General features: G+C 48.5%; 1 protein-coding gene across 3 annotated transcripts in view; it reads left to right on the plus strand.

Moving 5' to 3' along the window:
* The first annotated feature begins 2,715 nt into the window (after positions 1-2,715).
* GOLM1 (golgi membrane protein 1) overlaps positions 2,716-21,736 on the plus strand; it is a 54,211-nt gene continuing 35,190 nt past the window's right edge. The window contains exons 1-3 of one of the 3 annotated variants that reach the window (XM_070590384.1): positions 2,716-2,873; positions 13,497-13,646; positions 15,263-15,442. In XM_070590384.1, coding sequence (XP_070446485.1) covers positions 13,518-13,646; positions 15,263-15,442 — 309 coding nt within the window. In that variant the 5' untranslated portion in view covers positions 2,716-2,873; positions 13,497-13,517. Of the gene's footprint in view, positions 2,874-2,943; positions 3,462-13,496; positions 13,647-15,262; positions 15,443-21,736 lie in introns of those variants that run through there. The other 2 variants (XM_070590382.1, XM_070590383.1) reach the window with 2 other exon arrangements.

Consider the following 21,736-nt stretch of genomic DNA (forward strand, 5'->3'; position numbering starts at 1 on the left):
ATAGGGGTCTGTGATAGGCAGAATAATGGCCCCCCAAGACCTTCATGTCTTAATCCCTGGAACGTGTAAATGTTACCTGAAATGGCAAAAGGGACTTTGCAGATGTGGTTAAGTTAAGGACCTTGCGGTGGGGGGAGATCATCTTGCATTATTTAGGTGGGACCAATGCAATCACAAGGGTCCTTGAAAGTAGAGAACCTTTCCCAGCTGGATCACAGAGATGTGACCACGGAAGCAGGATTTAGAAAGATGTCACTGATTTTGAAGATTGCTGGCTTTGAAGATGGAAGAAGGGGTAACAAGCCAAGGATCGCAGGCAGACACTCAAATCTGGAAAAGGCAAGGACAGGGGTCTTCCCTAGAGCCTGCAGGAAGGAACGCAGCCCTGCTGACACCTTCGTTTTAGCCCAGTGAGATTTCTCACTTATAGAACTGCGTTGTTTTAAGCCATTAGGCTCATGATAATTTGTTAGGGCAGCAAATAAAAAATGAATTCAACATCCACCTCTTGAGCTGGAGAGGACATCACTTTGATTGACAGTCCTACCAAGGCCGTATCTCTTGGTGTAGGTGGAAGGTTCCTCTGTGAAAATCAGGTGCCACTAGCAAATGGGGGAAAGGAGGCTGAACCGGAAAACACGGGTGCCCACTGCAACCACCACCACAGCCCTCTGCACAGCGTTTAATCAAAGTTTGTCCAAATGAACTTTTAGGGCCAGCAACTGATTAAGTTAAATATTCTGGATAAGAAGCCTTGATGAAATAGAAGGGAACTTTATAAGGAATGTAAATCCAGTATTTATATATGCAATATATATATTACTGCATCTTAAAAATTCCAAGTTTTGTCATAAAGATTCTCATGAAACTTGAAAAGGACTGATCCCCCCTCAAGTCAAGATGTAGTTAATTCAGCCAGCTGCCCCAGTACTTAGACATACAGACCTGTTGCATAAAGTGTTTAAGAATCATTGGCTTAGGGGCCAGCCCCACGGCCGAGTGGTGAAGTTCTCATGCTCTGCTCTGGCGGCCCAGGGTTTTGCTGGTTTGGATCCTGGGCGCGGACATGGCACCACTTATCAGGCCATGCTGAGGCAGCGTCCCACATGCTACAACGAGAACGACCCACAACTAAAATATACAACTATGTACTGGGGGGATTTGGGGAGAAAAAGCAGAATCACTGGCTTAGTTACTAATTAGTTGCTGCTAAATGGGAGACACTAATGGAGACCTACATAGAGGCAAATGAGATGGAAGTTATGGCCCACCCATCTAAGAAGGCAAAACATAACTAGGAGAGCCAAAAGGCACAAGAAAGGGAATTTACTGTACCTGTCCAAAAATCCTGATTGTGGTCACTTAAGGTCACTAGAAGAGCAGAGCGAAGTGATGCAAGTCAAGTCATTGGAAAAGCCAGGGCTGATGTCCAACACACCCTTGGCTTTTGAATGCTTGGTCTGACCCGGCAGTGGTTTAACAGTGGGTAACAAATATGTAGGAATATAGTAGAATATTACTTTACAGGGTTCATGTATTGTCATTCATAACTCAGTTAACAGGTTTTGGCTCATAAAAGATACTTTTCCTGCAGTTAAGGAGAGCGGTGCTCAGGTGGCAGTAAGGTATGTTGGTCACCTTTTTCAAGGAGAGTCTTTGTTCTGGTTGAAAACAGTTTTGCCTGTGAGCACTCCCCTGGGAGTTTGTGTATTTACTTGTTTTCTGTTGTCGAGATTTGCGGGGGTGAGAGGATGGGGTTCCTTGCCCAGACACCTGAACTAGGTTCGCTGGAAAGAGATGATTGTAGCACAATTGTTCTCAATCCTGGCCATAAGTGAGAATTATCTGGGAAGCTTTAAAACAAACAAAATACCAATGTTCACACTCAGAACTCACCTTGGCATCTAAATACTCTAAAAGCTCCCAGATAAATTTAACACCTGGTCCATGCTGTCAGCGTTAAGAACCATTGCTTTAGAGTTTTTTAAATTTTCTAAATGGTTACCCTGTAGGTCGTTAGTTTCGTACCATCAGCTCAGGGAGGTATGGCCTAACAACTCTCCAACTTGCGTGTGCCCAAGAGCCACCCGGGCGCTGTTTAAAATTCCGATTCCCGGGCTCCACCCTGAGGGCTCCCGGCAGACCCCGCTTGCGCAGCGCCCGGGAATCTTCACTTTATCTGTTGCAGGTAGTGAGGCTCACAGTCCAAAAAATGAAGGCATAAGACACGACAGTCGTGGGAGATCAGGGCCAACTAGGAAGGGCTGTGGAAAGAAAAAAAGACAATTTTGCGAGTATAGATCCCCAAATACGTGTTTTTCGTTGGCTCCCCTACTCTGGGCAGTTTGGGCTGAGACCACCGACGGAGGAGACGTGAGGGTAGCAAGGTGTGTGCTTGGCTCTGGGTTCCAGAAAATTCCTTCAGGCCCAGGGTTGCGGGGTGGTGCAGGCGGGGGAGGGGAAGTGTCCCTCCAGGTCCCTTGGCTCTGCCGCCGCCTCCCACCTGTGCGCCCCCTTAGGAAGCACCGCCCGCGCCTTTCCCCGTCCGGGGCCCGCAGAGCCCCGCGTCCGTGGCGAAAGGCAAGGGGCCCGGGTCCGGGGGCCGAGGGGCGGGGGCCGGGCGCGGGGAGGGCCGCGCGTCCCTGTGACGGCTGCGCCGGGCGCGGGCGCGGGCGCGGCCCCGGCCTCGCCTGCTCGCGCCCGCGGCACCGCCTCCCCCGCCGCCGGCGCTGCCCGGGGGCGGGGACTCGCGCGGCGTTGGCCGGAGACGCGGCGGCGCTGGACGCGGCGGGGGCGCACGGAGCGGGGAGCGGCCCGGGCGGCCTGGGAGCCGGGCCCGGAGCGCCGAGCGGCCGCCGGAGGCGCGGCGGGAGGTGAGTGAGCGGCGCGCCCCTCGCCGCCCTGGCCGCCTTCCTGCCCGCGGCTCCCTCGGCCCGGGCCCCGCGCCGGTCCCCGATCCCGGGCGCGCGCGCGGCTGCAGCCTCTGCCGGAGGCGCCTCGGGGCCGGCTCCGCGCCGCCCCGCCCGCCCCGCTGCGCTCCGTCCCGCGGCCGCCGGGAGCAGCTGGGCGAGGTTCTCGGTCCCTGCGGAAGCCGGCCTGGCCGGTGGGGGCCTTCCTTTTTGTCCCTGGCTGTGTCACGCGCGTCAGCATCGGGAGTCAAAAGCGTGCATCCCCACAGTCGCACTAGCGCCCGTCCTGCGGGCGTGATTGGCACGAGGGCGGGGACGGCTGGCCGTGCCGCTCCGCGCCTCCCCCCTCCCACCCCCCCGGGGCCCACGTTGGCAGCGGGCGCGTCCTGGCAGGTGACCGGGAGCGGCGCCGGGTCCTGGGCCGCGCCGCGGGAGCACATCCCGAGCCGGTCTCAGGGATGCTCCAGGCCCCCTCCGGGACCTGTGTTTCCCACCGTGGGCAGAGTGGAGGATCCACAGAACTTTTGCTCTGGTATACGTATAGTCTCTTGGGTTTGTATATTCTGTATTTCACATATCTTTAATATTTTTAATGATTTTTTAAATGTAAAACAAAATAGGAAAAATACCGACTTTGGCGAATGATCTTTTTAGCGGAATTTAAGAATCATTATATTCGGGATGCCATAATGATGCTAGTCATTTTCTGATGTTTGGTTTCCAGATTTGCATAACCGTACTTGTGTGACTTTCACGGTTTTGAGAGTTCCTTTGTCTGGTTTGGGGTCTCCAAGACCCTGTGGCCCTAAATTATGCAAATGTTTGCGTAATGGGGCGGATTATGAAGATGTTCTACAGCCTGATGAAATATTTAACAGCTCTGGGGTGACTGTGTTTGGCTCACGGCCATCAGATTGACTCAAATTTAGTCCGTTTTAGTATTTCTGCATTTTTTGGAGCAGGAGACCTGGGGAGCAAAGGGACCTCTCCGCGGTCCTCTCCCACAAGGCATTCTAGCTCCTCCTGCGTGTGTTATAAAAGATGAAGCTAAGTTCATGCTTTTAGGGAGGATAATTTTACTTTATTTGTAAATAGAAAGCAGCAACTTAAGACTTAATTCTTAGGCCAGAACTGTTTTTAAGGTGTCAGTGTTCAAAAAGACATTGAATTCCTAGGACGTTTAAAGAAAAATGTTCTGTCTTTAAGACGTATTTTTTTCTTCTATGGAGAGGTTGTCACATTTTTATCAGTTTTGGTCAAGGGTGGGAGGAAGGAGTGGGTCCTGTTGCAACATTGCTGTAGAAGCTAGCGTGCTATCTGCTCTCTAACTGCCTGGAGGTCCAGTTATTGATGGGGGATGAAAAGGTTTTGCATTTACGTGGTTTTTTGAGGGATGGGGCAGAAGCAGCAGTGAGGACGGGTGAGGGGTCAGGCCCAGGGCTACCTTCAGTCTGTTTATGTGCCCACCTTCCCCCGGCGGGGAGAGAACTGCTGATCTTCCTGAAAATCCTGTGAAAGTGCAGCTGGCTGGCGTTCTGCACACGAAGCACAAAGGGGAGAAGGACAGAGCCTGTGCAGGGAGGAGGGGGAGGGTGGGGGTCTCTGCAAGCAGGTGCGGCTTTACAGGGGAGCAGGGGCCCGGGTGGGCACTGTAGTGAAAGGGAGCGTGAGGACAGCTTGGTCCCCAAAGACCAGCCTGGGAAGGCGGGCGGGGAGGGAGGGAGGGACGGAGGGAGGGAGGACCCAGCTGAGGGGCCTGCTGCCTTGGGCTTCAATTCAGTTGTGTTATTAGATTTACTTTAGAAAAAAGTAAATTGCCTTAGGAGGAGATTCATTTCTTTTTTAATGACCTCACATGAGAAATAACATCCATAATTGAGGTAAGAAAAAAAGCACTTATTTTTTTTGTAAAAAAACAACAAAAAAAGAGCTTTGTTAAAATTTTTCCTAAACCTTTGCAAAAGTGGAAAGGCTGGTCTTGATAGGCTTTTGCTCCACCGTAGAAAAGTGTGAGTGGTATTTCACTTGCCCCTCCAAAAAAGTTCTTAGATTGTGGTCATTTTCTCGGCTTTTCAGGTTACTGGTGAGATTAAGAGACTTGGCGTGAAGTTTAAGAACTATTTCCTAAATTCTCGGAGAGTCTACTTTGCTTCATTCAGAAATTTCTTACACTTTCAGAAAAAAACAAAAAGCATACCTTCTCAAAATTTTACAGCATTTTTATTTTTTTAAACCGTTTAGGGCTATATAAACAGAACTACTTCTAGCTGAGATTTTAAAGATTAGTGCCTAACAGGAAAAAAAATGTGAAAATACTATATAATGTGATTATAGTGATCTATATTGTTATTTGCTGTGGTTTCCAGACGTTTTGGGTCATTTTTATTAGTAAAGATTTTAGCCCTCCCTGTGTGGGTGTGTGTGTCACGGTTGTCTTGGGTCTCGAGGCCCAGCACACTTAGGGCTGTGTTCGTTGTTAATGACAGTGGAGTTTACCCTGTTCCAAACACTTTCTTGAATTTTGAGTATTTGTGGCCCGTTTCTTCTTGGATCTGATTACTCCCTCCTAGTTTTTACTTCGTGTCGGGGCTTGTGCACAGTTGATTCAGAATGAGAAGCGTGTGCTTTGCTAGTTGTGGTCTTTGTTTGCCTGTGCTTGCATTCGTTAGTATAACTAATTTGTTCTTTTTATAGGATCTTAAAACTTCATATCTTTTGTAAGACTTAGTTATAATTTGTTAGTCTACCCCACTGTGCGTCTGCCAACAAGACACGTGGCATGTGCTGAAGGCGAAGAAAAGGGAGCAGGTGGCCCTGTCAGACCTGCCCTCCCTGCTGAGGTCCTCCGAAGCTGGTGACATGTGACCCTCGGCAGAGGGACTCAGGATGCAGAGTCAGTTTCTGCTTTTATCAGCACTGTTAGTCTTTTATGGTAGTATAATGTAATTAGTATCATGTAACATAGTGTAAAATAACTAGTATAATTAGTACATACATAATTACACATATTGCTAAAACATAGTTTGTATCCTATTTTTTGGATAAAAGTAAATGTAACTTCCAGGCTTTTCTTCCCCAGCCCTGTGGAGCGGCCTGTACCCGCTCTGGGAGGCCCGTGCCCTGCTGTAGACAGCTGGCTTCTTTCTTCAGCCTCAGATCCTTCTTCCATTTGCTCTTCAGAGGACTCCCATGAAGGCAGGTGTAATTGATCCCTGCTTTTTCTTTTTTTTAAAAGAGGAGACTGAAGCTAAAAAAGGTCCATGCCACAGAGTGACACCAGAGCAGTCCCTTTCCTTAAGTATTTCCTTGGTGGCAGGTGCTTTCCTGGGTGTTTGCTGAGTTTCACACTGGCCTTGGGAGGCCTGCCCCAAGTTACCCGTGCGCAGGGAGCCCAGGAGGCTGGGAGAAGGGACTGCCTGGCTGCCACCAGCTGGAGCTGGGCCTCACGCTGCACTCTGTCTCCTCTTGGTTACCCGCCGAGGCTCAGGACCGGGACCTGGGTCGGCTTTTTGTCCCTTGAGGACAGAGATCTTCTGGCCACCTCTGTGTCCCCAGTGATGGGGTCCAGCACAGAAGAGAGCATTGGGATGAACTCAGTTTGTTTCTCTACTTCATGGTATATACATATGCTATAAACATTTTGTTTTAGAGGAAGCTGTGAAATGCTATGATTTAATCTGGGAATGCTGGAAATACAGTTTCAAAACTTGCTAATATTACCATTATATACCTTCCTTTCACCGTAATTTTTTTTGTTGTTGTTCGCTTTTGTATTAAAAATATGCTCATTGAAGAAAAAAGATTGTATAGAGTAAAAAATGAAAGCTTCGTCCCTTCTCTTCCTCTCCACAGTATACTCTCACTACGACTTCTGTGTATCGTTCCCTAAAACATTTGCTATACATTTTCTGTGGATGGAAAGATATATTCATTTATTGAAGGTGTTTCTTCAAAATTTTTCAATGAAAATGGGATCGTATGATAATTACTATTTTGCACCTTTTTTCTCGCAACAGTTTGTGTTTTGATTATCTGTTGTTCCATAGCAAACCATCTCCCAGCTTCAAACCACCTTTTTGTTGTTGCCCCTGCGGGTGGGTGGCGAGGGCTCAGCTGAGTGCTGCTTCTGCTCCATGTGATATTGGGGAGGACTCCAGCCTTTTGAGGCTGTTTTCAGCTGGGACTTCAAGGTGGCTCATTGGCCATTATCAGTTTTGAAAAGTATTGCCTTGGTGAATTCTTAGAAGGGACAAAATTTTAATATGCTAATGATTGATATAGAAAAAAATTAACTATATTTCTCTAATTTAAGTGCTGTCAGAACTGGAGGTTCTAGCCCATCATTTCTTGCTGTCTGTCATTTATAGCTGTGTGGCAGATGGATGACTCCCTATCTTTCCTGTAGTTTTTCTGTATCAGTTAGGGAGAGTCCTATATAATGTTGTGCTACCCTGCACTTAGTGATCATTTCATTCTGATTAAAGAATGAGGTACCTTGTCCACACTCTATCAGTGACTTTGATTGAGATGCTCAAAGGGAGAAAAGAACGTAGACTAAGAAGTTACTTCTAAAGGAGTCCGTTTTGGGTTGCTTTTTTTGTTTTTTTTGGTGAGGAAGATTGGCCCTAAACGAACATCCATTGCCAGTCTTCCTCTTCTTTGCTTGAGGAAGATTGTCACTGAGCTAACTATCTGTGCCCATCTTCCTCTACTTTGTATGTGGGATGCTGCCACAGCATGGCTTGATGCGTGGTGTGTAGGTCTGTGCCCAGGATCTGAACCAGTGAACCCTGGGCTGCCGAAGTGGAGCATGCGAACTTAACCACTACACCACCAGGCTGACTCCCATTTTAGGTTACTCTTTACTTCTTAGAGAAGTAAAAAGAAACCTTATTTCTCCAGGGCAGACAGGAGAAGATTGGTTTAGGAAGACTGTTTGTGGCTGTAGATGGTGGGGTGGGAGACAATCGTAGAATAAAACCAAAGCCGAAAGACCCAGGAAAGAGTGGAGGGGACAAACAAAACTCAGCCCTTAAATGGTAGGGATGAACAAATATTTCTCCAAAGCTCAACAACACGTCTCCTCCGATGTGCCTTTCTGCTTCCCGAGAATCAGTGAGCGCAGCCGGAGCGGACTCCCTGTCTTTGGAGGTTCAGACCCCCGGCAAGGCCCTACATACCACTCATCAAGCCACGCTGTAGCAGCGTCCCACGTAAAATAGGGGAAGGCTGGCACAGACGTTGGTTCAGCGACAGTCTTCCTCGAGCTAAAAGAGGAAGATTGGCAACAGATGTTTGCTCAGGGCCAGTCTTCCTCACACACACACAAAAGTAAATACTAAGCTTATGAACAATGTATAGAGACAGGTGGCTGCAGGATTCAGCCCTGGAGCTTTGGTTTGCTGACTCCTGAACTGGAGGAAAGATTGGGGAGCTCCTGCCAAAATGTAGTCTTGGCGTCCACGTGGGATGTGGCGTTTCTTTGGAAAATTCCCAGTGCTGGAAAAAACACGATGGAATTTGATTTTTATTCATTTTCACTCCTCCATCTTGCTTTTTGGTATTTCCACTACATAACACTAGGTGTGTGCGTTAATTAAAAAATTTTTCTTTTTAAAAAAATTTTTATCGGGATATAATTGATGTATAACATTCTGTTAGTTTCAGTTGTGCGACTTTATGATTCATTATTTGTATATATTGTGAAGTGATCACCAAAGTGAGTCTAATTAACATCTGTCACCATACCGTTACAAAATTTTTTTTTCTTGTAATGAGAACTTTTAAGATCTACTCTCTTAGCAAGTTTCAGATATGCAAGACAGTGTCGTTAACTATGGTCACCATGAACCTTTTTCCTTATAAGCTGTCAGCTTCCAGGATAGGGGAAAACATGGTGTTTATACTGGAGGGTGGGGGAGTGAGAGGAGATTCTGTGTACTTCCTGGTAAATTTTTAAAGCAATCTAAGGGGAATACAATGGATTTGGTCATTTAATTCTCTGGTTTAGAGCAGGAATCCACAGACTTTCTCTAAGGGGCCAGGTAATAAACGTTTTAATTGTCATAATGACCCTCTAAATGGCTGGCTCTCAACTATTCAACTCTGCCTTGTAGCCAGGAAGTCGTGAAGGGGCGTGGCTGTGTTCCGCAAAACTTTATTTAGAAAACAGGCCAATGATGGCCTGTGGGCCTTGGGATGCTGACCCCAGGCTTGGAGACGTTTTTGGGACAAGGTAGAACATTCTTAAACCCTCAAAAAAATGCTGGTGACTGAGTCCTTCACAGACCCTGAGGTGCTGTGCTTGGGTGTTCCCAGGTCTCTGCTCATTGCAGTGGCTTCTGAGTGAAACTTCCTCCTGCACACCTCCGGCTCTGGGCTCTCAGATCCAGATGAGGCCAGTTCCTCTGAGAAGGAATAAAGGTGTGGCTCCCCCACTGTTTGGAAAAGCTGTGTTGTTTCAACAGTGGTGACATTGGTCAAAGAAACTAATCTGATTTGATTGCTTGTGTGTATTTGCCTAAGTGATTAAAAGCCCTATGTGAAAATAAGGAAATGAAAAACAGATATTTAACTAGGAGGGTCAAGGGGCTTGTGGATTTGGCAGGTTGCCCATTTTCTTTTTTTTTTTTGGTGGGGGAGGAGATCGGCTCTGAGCTAATGTCTGTTGCCTGTCTTCCTCTTTTTTTTCTCCCCAAAGCCCCAGTGCATAGTAGTATATATCCTAGGTGTAGGTCCTTCTGGTTCCTCTATGTGGCCCGTCTGAGCAGTGCCATGTTCGCGCCCAGGATCTGAACCAGCGAACCCTCGGACCACTGAAGCGAGTGTGCAAACTTAGCCACAGGGCCGGCCCCTGGGCTGTCCATTTTCATATGCTTTTTTTTTTTTTTTTTTTAAGTAATTAGAGGTCTCTGTTCTCGTATAAAACTTTTTTTTGTCTTACGAGTAAACAGTTTTAACCAATTGGTTGAATTTTTTAAATTAATTAAGCCAGTAGGAAAGAATCTGCAGGATTTTCATGACTTTTCCAATTTACTAAGAAACTTTTAATGCAGAAGCACGCCGCTTAACTCCCACTCCAGGGAGGCCTGGGGTTTCACAGGCTGTCTGGTTTAGGTTAATCATTTTTCAGTGTGTCAGATGCCTATAGTCAGATGAGACGACACACTTTCTGGAGCCTAAATTAAAATGAATACATCTTTTTGACGCAGTTCCGTCTCCTCCAGTCCACATAAATTCTAAGGTGGGGAAAGGAGAGCGTTTGCAACATCTGACAGCCATAAACTCGGGCCCTGAGGTATTGCCCTTAGTCGTCGTCAGCCTTTGCCATTTTTCACCTGTGTCGTCCCTTTTTACTCAGCAGCAGTGGTTTCTAAATGAAAAGATGCTCATTTATGCTCATAACTAAAGAAGTGTATTTTAAAATATCGTTAATGCGATTGCCAAATATTAGTTAACATATTGTGTGAGAAAACAGACGTGCTCGTGCTGCTGGAGGGAGGGTCAATTATTGGAGGCGCTTTGGAAGCCAATATGGTATCATCCATCAAAACTTTTTTAGAGTTTAGGTTTATGAAAGAGTTGCAAAAATAGTGCAGAAGGCTCTCCTATATCCTTCACCCGCCTTCCCCTGATATTACCATCTCACATACTCAGAGAATTTATCAAAATGGAGAAATTAACTTTGGCACTGTCTGATTAACTGAAGTACAGAACTTACTGAGATTTCAGTTTTTCCCCTGATGGTCTTTTTCGGTTGGAAAAGATCCTGGACAGGATCCTGCCTTGCATTTAATTGTCATGTTTCTGTAGTTAATAAGTCTGTGACAGTCTTATCCTTGTTTTTCTTGATCTTGACACTTTCTGAAGAGTGCTGGTCAGGTGTTTTATGGAATGTCTCTCAGTTTGGGTTCCTCTGAATTTTCCTGCCAGTGCATCAGGCAGTACGTGAGGCTATTTGGCTCATTTCTGTGATGTTAGCCTTGATCGCGTGGCTAAGATGGTGTCTGCCAGGATTCTGCACTGTAAAGGTACTATTTTTCCTCTGTAATTTGTGAAATATTTTGGAGAAGACACGATCTGTCCATTTTAAATGCATGTGTATTTTGGCCCAGCAATTCCACTTACAGAAATTTATGCACAGCTGTCCGTGATTTATTTCCTCTCCTGCAAAGTGGGCGTGATGATGCCCCTGGAACTGGTGGGAGCACTCAGTGGGGCCCTGTACTTGAAGCTCTCCGTCGGTGCCTCACAGGCAGGCGGCTCCCTGCTGGTTCCCCCTCCCGTCCCAAACCCTTGGGGCCAGAGGTATTTGGAATTCAGAATTTGTTCAGAATTCAGAAGAGAATAAAATGCATTTATTATACATTATGTGACAGCCCCGGGGGGATCTGCGGCAGCGCCCGTAATCAAACACGTATCTTTCTGCAGCAAAATGTGTGAATATTCACATGAGGGGGAAAGATAGAGACTAGGTAGCTCCAGGTGAGTTCTGATCAGACCTTGGTCTGAGGTCGGGCCAGGTCTTGTTCCTGGATGAGTTTTTAAAAATCTCTTTGGGTTTTAAAAACTATTTTGGATTTCAGAATTGTGGATAAGGGATGGTACCCCTGGATAAGCATTTGCAAACACAGGTGTGGATATGTGAGAGTGTTTGTGGCAGCATTGTTGGAAATAAGCCTTGAAAACCTCGAAAGGCCCTCTGGGAGATTAAGTAAATCCTGGCAAACAGTGATGCCCTATTCAGGCCTTTCAAGAGAATGGACTAAACCATACTGTGCTGCTAGGAAAAGGGTGACAAGACATATTATTGAGAGGTTACATTACAGAACACTATGCATGATCTTGTTTGGATTAAAATATATGTATCGATGCTTGTATATGCATGCATGAACATGGAGAATGACGTCTAGAAGCGTGGCTGCACATTAGAATCACCTGGGGAGATTAAAAATACCAATGTCTGGGGGCTGTCCTAAACCCACTGAATAGAAGGAGGAGTGGGGTTCACGTGTCGGTGTTCCAGGAAGATGTCCCAGGTGGTTCTGATGCCCTGCGAGGGTTGCCAGCCGCTGGAGGAGGAGGCGGGCTTTGGAGAGAGAAGAGGGGGACTTCTAATTTTACACTTCTGTGTACTCTGTGTGGTTTTTCTCCCTAGTTGTATTTGTACTTTTGTATTTGAAAAAAAAGTTTAAAAGAATAAAAAAGACTTTTGCAATCAAAATCACATATGATAAAGCAGTGCAGACACTTTTTTAGTGGACCTATAGAATCTTCCAGAAGTTTATTATTTCTGAGCATTCCTCTCCTTTAGTATGTACAGTGCCTGCTGATATCAACTAATAATTGAATTTGAAACATTGTTTTCCTGTTTTATCCTGAGTGACCAGAAGCTGGTGAGGAAGGCGCCAGCGGAGGCTGGATTCCGCCGTCTGTTCCATACGTAGGAATTCTGGTGGCCTTTACTGTAGGTGATTCACCAGGTTGCTTGTTGATGCCCCTCTCGGCTGCCACCCTAGTACCGGCTGCTGAGAAAGAAGCCGTCTCCCGGGACACACTTTGACAGGACTGCCGTACGTGGGGTGAGAGCTCTGTCAGCTCTTACAGGTTCTCAGGAACTTTGCCTGGAAGGTGCGTCCCTGGCGCTCTCTCCTGCCTCTCCCACTGCTGGCCGCACCTGGCAGGAAAGCGTGTGTGTTGTGAGCCTGCTGATTGCACGGACAGCGTTGATTGTGTGCGCTGCCCTCCCTCTGGTCAGGTCCTGTTTTATCTGGCTCAGCAGAGCCGTGTGGAAGAGTCCACTTCCTTGGCCTTAGTGACCAGTGCTGGTATCCAGCCAGGCCTGGTTTGGCTTGAAGCCTGTGAATGGAACTGATAGCAGCTCCTTTCGTGTGAGCTGCGTTTGTGTTTCTTTTAAGCAGCTTGGCGCTCTGCAGCTCTCGAAGTCTCTGCCTACTCGCCGTGCTGTGTGCCATTCTGCGCTGTGCCCACACTGATCCAGGCTCTGACAGGAGGGGGCAGGTGGCACAGGAAGCCAGGGCCAGTCCTTGTTACTGCTGCTGGGCCCTGTCTGAGCAGCGAGCGCTGTGGTAGCTCACAGTACGAGGCCACACTCCTCCAGGATGACTTCCTGCTTTGCTCAGGAGACACGTTAATTAGGTGTCATTACTAATTCTGTCAAAGGGCAAAACCGTCCCTTGTTAGGAATGAAATCACAAAGCCCTCTGGCTAATAAGGAGAAACGGATTGTCTTTAATATGACATGGAAGCACTTAATGTTTGTTCTTGCTGTTGACCGATAAGTAATTCTCAGACCTTGCGGGGAGGCAGGAGGAGGCTGACGCGTGCGAGAAGTGCTCTCCTGCCTGCGCTCCAGGAGCCTGTCCGGGGAGCCGGCCGGCCGCCTGGTCGGGGCGCGCACCACTGCAGCCCACCGTTCTTCCTCAGGGCCAGCTTCACGATTCCAGGAGGAAATGCTCCTCGTGCCTGGGGGCAGGCCGCCTCTCTGTGGCTGTGGTGGCGGCTGTGGCCTGCTTTGGGCATGGTAAGGCTGGCATTGAGGCTTACGTATTTGTTTTCTTTTGGCAGCTCCTCAGCCCTGCCTTTGAGATGAGGGGACTGGGCAACGGGCGTCGGAGCATGAAGTCGCCGCCCCTTGTGCTGGCTGCCCTGGTGGCCTGTATCATTGTCCTGGGCTTCAACTACTGGATCGCCAGCTCCCGGAGCGTGGATCTCCAGGTGTTCTGTTTGTCTTGTCTTTGTGGATGTCATGGAGTATGTGATGTTGCTGGGTGGCGGGCCCGAGGGATTTGTCACTTGTCATGAGGCACCTTGCTCAGTGGTGTGCGACGCTGTAATGCGGGTTCAGGGGTGTGCAGATCCCGCCGCAGCCCCAGGCCTGACGCTCCATACCACCTCTGCTCTTGGCTGGGAAAGGACCCCCCATGCCTTCTTAGACTGCGCCAGAACATCCCTCTTGGCTTGTCATGTCAGTTAATTTTCAGCCGAGCCATTTGGGCCGGTTCTGGGAAGACAGCTTGCTTACGTCCTCTGACCACAGTCCTTTCTGGTCCTCCAGTTCACACTAGATACCAAAGAGCAGTGGTGTAAACGTATTTGGATAATGGGTGTGAGAAATGTTTTCAGAGGTAGCAATCTTTATCATCATCACTTAATGATAATTTTAGCTTTCCTATCTATTGTTGCCTGCTGTGGGTCAGGCACCGTGCTGGGCAGTGACAAAGGCCCTCCTTGACCAAACTCAGGCTTCTCTGAGCCCTCCTCTCGACCAGGCCTCCGTCTTGGCCCCCAGGTTGTGTGTGGCCTGCCCAGCTGAGCTTAGCAGGGAATCCTGCCAAGTCATCCCCCACGCCTGATACCTGATCAAGCTCCTCATCCCTCATGCTTGGAGTCTAAGCCCTTGGCCTTCAGCAAGGATCCTGTGAGGCCGGTTTAGCAAGAATCCCCTACCCTCCATGTCTCCTCCTAATACTCTGCCCCCACTGGGCCCCGCACTCCGCTCTTTGGCTGTAAATCCTGCCTTTGCCGTCTTCAGAGCTGAGCACAATTCCTCTCCCAGCAACCACAGTCCTGACCCCTGTTGGAGAAGTCTTGAATAAAGTTTCCCTTACCGTTTTAACAAGTGTCAGATAACTCTGCTTTAGCGGTACCTTACATACATGATCTTCTTTTGAACACAGACTTTAAGTTTGGGACTTTACTTTTGCCATTTCATAGGCGGGCAAACTGAGGCACAGAGAGGTGAAGTCCAGGGGAGCTGGATCCAACCCAGTCTCTGACGCGGAGCTGGGGCCCTCAGCCATGGAGCTGAGTCCCGTCTGCGGGTTTGGTCCTGCTCTCTGGCTTGGCTACCCGGGGTTCTGGTGCTCCTGTTCCCCGGGCACATGTGGTCTGGTGTCTGGAGTTGGGGAGCTGGATCTGTTCTCAGAAATTTTGTCCAGTACAGAGTTGTCAAGTGCTCTGTTAGCAGGGGAAGGAACTGAGATTTTGAGCACCGGCTCACACCAGGTAAAGCCTGAGGCATTCATCTGCTTAGCTCGGTTAAGCCTCAGAGAACCCCTTTGAGGGGTGAGGTGTGTTTCCATGGAGACACCGAAGCAGGGGAGACACCGAAGCTCAGAGAAGTGAATTCCTCCACATGTAGCACCATTTCTCTAGAAAAACCTGCTTTAGCTTCTAGACAACTGGCCTACAAGATCGAGCCGTGGGAGCACACTGTGGGTAAGGCTTGGTGCTGGCTTTGGGCCCCGATGCTGTCTTTACTGAGGGAGCTTCGGTGGACTGGTCTCCAGAGGTGGCTCGACACTTGCCCTTATGCTGTGCTGTCCTTGTAGACACGAATCATGGAACTGGAAGGCAGGGTCCGCAGGGCGGCTGCAGAGAGAGGCGCTGTGGAGCTGAAGAAGAATGAGTTCCAGGGAGAGCTGGAGAAGCAACGAGAGCAGCTTGACAAAATCCAGTCCAGCCACAACTTTCAGATGGAGAGCGTCAACAAGTTATACCAGGATGAGAAGGCAAGACCCGTTTTGTTTTCCTCTTAATTCTGTTCCAGCCAAATTCTTCTCAATGGGAAGATGAGCGGCTGTGGGTATATCTAGGTGATTGTGTAGAATTTGCCTCTTAATCAAGCCTTGGGCATCTCCCCCACCTCCCCTTAGTCTCTGGGTGGGCTTGCTGTAAAACCTTTTGCAGTGGTGATAAATGGGAGAAATGCAAAATGGATCAGACTCATCCTCCTTTTGGCTTTTTTTCTTACTTTTTACGAACATGGATTAAGTACCTGCTCTGTGCCAGCCTGTGCCAGATGCTTTATAGCATCTGTGCCCTCGAGTATCTCATGCCGAGAGGAGATCAGACCTTTAATCAATGCTACCAAAGAATGCAGGGGACTCAGGAGTGCTGGTTTTTAAAAAAGTTAAAAATCAGATCCTACATAGATTAGCAAGGGGCATCCTGCTAGTGAACACATCTAAGCTTTCTGTGTCTTGCTTTTTCTGTTAGGAAGGCGTGGCTGCACTTTGCTGTGAATTAAATTGTGTAAAGGTGTGAGTTACTAATATCCTCTATCCTAAAGCACATCACACTCACGACTGCATGTTACCTAGAAGGGCTCAGCCCTCACCACTAATGCCTGCGCCTCTGGCCGTGGAATGTTTGATTCATTGGGAGAAGGCAGTATTACGAAGGTGGACTTGGTTTTATTATGAACTGCTGGCTAGCACTTCGCCAGAAAATGAATCACTTTTAGGTGGGCCTCAGACTTTTCTTACGTAACTGGTTTAAAATGTGAGAAATACTTTTTTTTTATTTGCAGAGTATTTCCCCATTTTCACAAATGTACATTTCTTCTCTGGGAGTTGTTCCAATTTTAATGCTGTTATAGTAAAGTGCTTCCTGATTTTTCATCACTTGGTTTGTACGTGGGCGACACTGTTTGTGCCCCTGAAATCTCCTTTAACTGAGTAAACGAGAACCTAGACGTTTCTCAGTGTGTACACGGACAGAACCCCTCAAAGGACGTTTTGGAGGAAGTAGAGTTTGTTCTCAAGGAAGAAAGTTTGCACAAGTTCCGTCTGGGATTTGCAGGACGTGCAGAGAGGTCTCTGGCACCCCGGCCTCCTGCTTGGTTAGGAAGGAGGAGTGTGATGGGCGCTGGGGGGTGTTGGCTGGGAAAGTGGACCCGGGAGGGACCAGCAGGATCGCCCGCAGAGCCTGGGCTGAGATGGGTTCCCGGGCTGGGCAAGGCAAGGTGGGAGGGCCGTCCATGCTGGCTGAGCACTTCTGCAGTGCCCGGTACTGGGCGCGGACCAGCCAGAGCGCGGGTTTCCATCTGGAGGTAGAAAGGAAAATAAGGTCTTGTGTGTGTCTGTGTGCCGCCTCTCCTCCCCTGTGTGTGTGTGTCATTACGTGAAAATTTAACTCTCTTTTCCTTTGGAAGAACTGTCTTTTACTGTGGACCTCTGGCCTGTCTACATTTTTGTTTTTAACTTTTTCATTGTGAAATGGTAGTGATAGAAGATAGTGTGGCCGTGTGTGTGTGTGTGTGTGTGTGTGTGCGTGTGTGGTGTTTGGTGGTTACTTTTAAGTGTCATTGTTGTCTTAACTCCATCAGTCTACTACATGCTTCTGAAATTCTACTGGCCCATGAAACCCAAAATCCTGGGAGCAACTGTCTGTCTCTTCATGCTCCTCCCAGCTTCTGGACATTGTTGTGCGTTGCATGGAAGTGGGTGCATGTTTCGGGTGGAGAGAAGGAAAAGAGGTTGCAGGGTAATTTCTGCTCATGGGGTGTCCTGCCCCAGCCTGGGTGTGCATGCGTGGGGCCCCCAATTCCTGTGAAACGGGCTGCAGACAACCAGGCTTGCGTGTCGTGTGGGCAGAGTCCTGAGGATGCACAGAATCATTCGTTGCAGAGGGGTCACGGTGACAGTCAGTGAAGCATCATCCCCACAGGCAAGTCCTCGAGATGGAAATGCTGGTTCATTTGAGCGTAGTCTGTGGTGGAGCTAAGACCACAAATTTGGAATTCTTTGAAATCTGATTGGCCTGCTGTTTGCTAAGAACATCTGCCTCTAAAGGAAGAAATGAGAGGGAACATCTTCCAGCCAGAAACAGGGGACTGGCTCACCTCTGTTCTTTCTTTTAAAGGCAAGCTGTGACTGGGAAGCCAGGGCTACCATCCCCGTGGCTAATGCTCTTTTTTTTTTTTTTAAAGGTATGCTTTTTGGTGAAGAAGATTGGCCCTGAGTTAACATCTGTTGTCAATCTTCCTCTTTTTTTTTCCCCCTCCCCAAAGCCCCAGTGCATAGGTGTACATCCTAGTTGTAAGTCATTCTAGTTCTTCTATGTGGGACACCGCCTTGGCATGGCTTGATGAGCGGCATGTAGGTCCACACCCATGACCTGAACCAGTGAACCCTGGGCCGCTGAAGTGGAGTGCATGACCTTAACCTCTCAGCCATGGGGCTGGCCCCCTCACCTTGGTTCTTAATGCTGCAGTTTTATGGCTTTTTTAAAAAGGGGGCAAAATGTAAGATCTCTCTCCTCCTGCCCCACCTGCAAGTTGAAGAACTGTTTGAGGGTCCAAGGGGAGGGCGGCCCTTGTCGTCAGAATAAACAGCTGATCATAGATAATGAAAATCGAGGAGTCCCAGTAAAGAAGGTAGACTGCACGTTTGAAAGAGGGTCAAATAGCCACTGGAAAACAGTGAGGGTCCTTGTTCGTTTGGCGTTTTTAACTTTTAGGTTATGTGATACAAAGTTCTTGTCTTTTGAGGTTGGGGGGCTAGTTTCTTAGCTCCAGGAGGCTTTTAGCTGGGCTGGGTGTAGTGGTGCAAGGCATGGGGTATCCGGTCAGGCAGACCTGGGTTCAAGTCCTTGTTTTCCTCAGCTCTGTGATTTTAGGCAAATCTGTTAAATTATTTGGACCTATTTTCTCAGCTGTCAAGTGGAAAAAATAACAGAATCTCATTACAAGTGACTGAGGATTCAGTGAGATACTTATAAAGGGTGTGGCATGGTGCTTCACTTGGGGTAGAAGCTCAAAAAATGGTGGTTACTATTCTTACAACTAGTTGTAGTAACTAGTAGTAGTAGCAGTCGTCGTCACAGTAATAGTAAAAGCATAGCAGTGGAGGTAATAGTGAGCCACAGCATCAGTAGTGATCGTATATGTGTATTCTTTTGTATGGACTCCTTTTTTTCCTCCCAAGGTGAAACCGTGAAACCAGATTGTCCTAGCTTTAAGAAGGGATGAAGAAGTTGCTGGGGTGTCTGTTAGAACCAAGAGCAAACGGTGCCGCTGGGCCATGGATAGAGTACCAGTGACAGCCCCTGCCCCAGCCAGGAGGGCTCACGCTTACTGCTCTCCGCTCAGCTGGGTGTGGAGCTCAACATCTCATGGGATTGTTTCCTGTATTCCTCTCGACAGCCTCAGGAGGTTGGCGCTCATCTTACGGGGGAAGGAACTGAGGCCCAGAGGGGCTTAGTAACCGTCCCCCAGGATGAGGCCTGGACCCTCACAGCCCCCAGGAGGCCTCCCTCCCTGCCGCTGGCCGCCCTCTGCTCTGGGCACGTACGGCTGCTCTGGGCCCCGAGAGGCTCCTCGGAGTTCTCGGTCACCTACGAGCACAGAGGGGCGTGGATGGGTGGGCCTCAGCGGAAGCCAGGCCGCCTCAGTCGATCGCTGTTGGAGCTGGGTGGTGGGATTGTTTTTCCATCTCCTTGCTTCGAAGGACTGCCATATTCCACCCAGCTCGCCTTTGTTGCCGACTCCAAATTCTCAGGCAAAAAATGTGTGATTCTCTCAGTATGGCCAGGCAGCTCCCAGAGAAGTAGGGCTGGTCCGTCGCCCCAGCGACTTGCCTTTACCTTATCTCGTTTCGTATCTTAGGAGCTTAGCACTTGTGTTTGAATTGGAATGACATTCTTTTTCAGAATTTTGAAGAATCGTTTGATGGTCTAGTAGTGATTCTCAGCCATGGGAGGGGGCAGTTTGCAAGTCTTAGATGGCCTGGAGACCTCCAGCCCCTGCCAGCGTCCAGCCGGGGCAGGCACTGTAGTGCTCAGGTGGGGGCCTGGGTAGAAGCCTGAGAACCAAACCGAAAGGCAAAATGTGGTGATGAAATTGGTGCTTTGGGTCAGCGCTGTGTCGTAGAATTCCCTGTGATGGAGGAAACGTTCTCTGTGCTCTGCCCTGCAGCAGTCACTGGCCACGTCTGGCTTTTGAACACCAGAAATACGGCTGGTGGGACTGACAAACTGAATTTTGAGTTTTATTTAATTGTAACTAATCTAAATTTAAAAGCCAAATGTTGGACAGTGCGGCTTTGGAGGAGAGAGGCGGAACTCCGGGAGAAAGCCTGGTTTGGGCCTGTGAGGTGCAGAGTCTGCTCTGCGGAGAAGCCGCTGGGCCCTTCGCTCGCGTCTTTGGCGCCCGCTCCCTTTCTCTGTGGGTTCCGAGTCGTGTGCTGGAGGACGAGGCCGCCTTCTGATTGGGTGGCTGTGCCCTCTGGAAGCCTGCGACTGTTCCGTGATGCGGCAGGCTGGGCTCCGCTTATCCGCTGGCTGGCGTTTGCGCCGCCCCTTGGGCATGTTGACTGCCTGGTTACGGAAGCTGTTTCAGAGCCAGAGCCCTCTCCCAGGCGCGTCACTGTCACCCGGGAGCTCACCCAGAAAAATACGCTGGCTCAGGATCCCTGGGTGCTGGAGAAAGTCCTCAGAGGACAGAGCGTTTCTTGGAGATTCCGCGCACCCGTGCACGCGCAGTGTCTTCTGAGCGCTCAGGCCGTCGTGACGCAGCCACTGATCCGGAGACCGGCGTGGGGCCCAGGTGTTTTGTGTTGTTATTTTAAAAATAAAATTGCTTTCTTAGGGTTTTTATTTTCATTTTTTTGGCCCTGCCTGAATGAAACGATTTAAAAAGTAGAGGGCATTATAACTAAGAGCTATAACTCTTTTAAAATAATTTGGCAGTGCTGTTACAAAGTAATGGCCATTAATACTTTCTTTCTGAGATCTTTTCGCATTTTTACCCATTATTATTGGGATCTTTGAAAATGTTCAGAAGACATGTCAGAGACTCGCTGCTCACCGCTTTTTCCCCAGATGGCCGACTCACCCAGAATTGGAACACGGGGCGTCTCCAGTCCTTGGCACTGGGACCAGCTCACTCAGGCGCCCTGCGAGTGTCACCTGAGATGGGTAGACACGTGGCAACGTTACACGAGCGTCTCCGCAGCTGCGCTCTGGTGACGAAATGAGACCCAGACAGTTTTACGTTGAAATAGCTGGACCTGCAGGAACGTCAGAAGAACAAGCTAACACCTGTGTGCTGCTCACCCAGAAATCTTTTAAAACAAAAACATGAATAGAGGCCCTCTGTGTCCCTTCTCAGTCCCTTCCCTCTCTCTCTCCTGCCCAGAGATGGGCACTAGGATGGACTTTAATGATGAGCCTTCTGGTTTGTATTTCTGAACTTTGACAGCATGCAGCCAAAAGCAATACATGTTTTTTAAATTTTTGAGTTTTTAATGTGCATGTTTGGTTGCTCCGTTACTCTTTGTAGTAAGCACTGTTTTTGAGGTCTTTTTTTATTTCATAGTTCTGGATCACTCCTTCTAACTGCTGTGCCCTGTTTCTTTGTATAAATGAACCATGGATTCTCAGCCCCATCAGTGAGCCCTCAGGTAGTTTCTGGCATCTCCCTGTTACAGAGGAGGTGACAGTGGCCGTGCTTCCACAGGGCTCCCTCCGCAGTACAAGTGTCTCCAACCCCACGGTGTTTTTCTGATTGTAGCTTAGGACCCATTAGTGAGCTGTGAGTAATAGTTTATTGGGTTATGACCCACAGTAAAAAAATTAAGAATGTTACAGTGTTATTGTACATGGTAAGTATTGTTTAGTGAATCCATTGTGTCAGTTTATATAAAAACTCTGTATATGTGTGAATGTACTGAATTATAAGGTACCCTTTGGCATTGTGGGTCACAGTCAAAAGAGTTTGAAGGATACGGGGATAACCCTGAAAGTTGAATGACTGGACCTGAAGCTGCACATATTTTCATTTTTATTAGCTGTTGCTCATTGAAAGTGGTCCCACTGTTGTCTTTCACTTTTGGCGCCTTCCTGGCCTCTTCCGTTTTCACGAAGCGCAGCCCTTGGATGAGGGAGAAGCCTGGCACAGAGGGAGCCCGTCAGCGGCCCTGCATTTCTGTGTGTGATGTCTCACTCTTCTTTTCTGATTTGCCCCACTCTAAGCCATGTGCCTGATCATTGGCTGTGTCTCATAGGTTTGAGATGGGCACTCA

This window comes from Equus przewalskii, chromosome 22, assembly GCF_037783145.1.
Source record: "Equus przewalskii isolate Varuska chromosome 22, EquPr2, whole genome shotgun sequence".
Classification (NCBI taxonomy): Eukaryota; Metazoa; Chordata; class Mammalia; order Perissodactyla; family Equidae; genus Equus; species Equus przewalskii.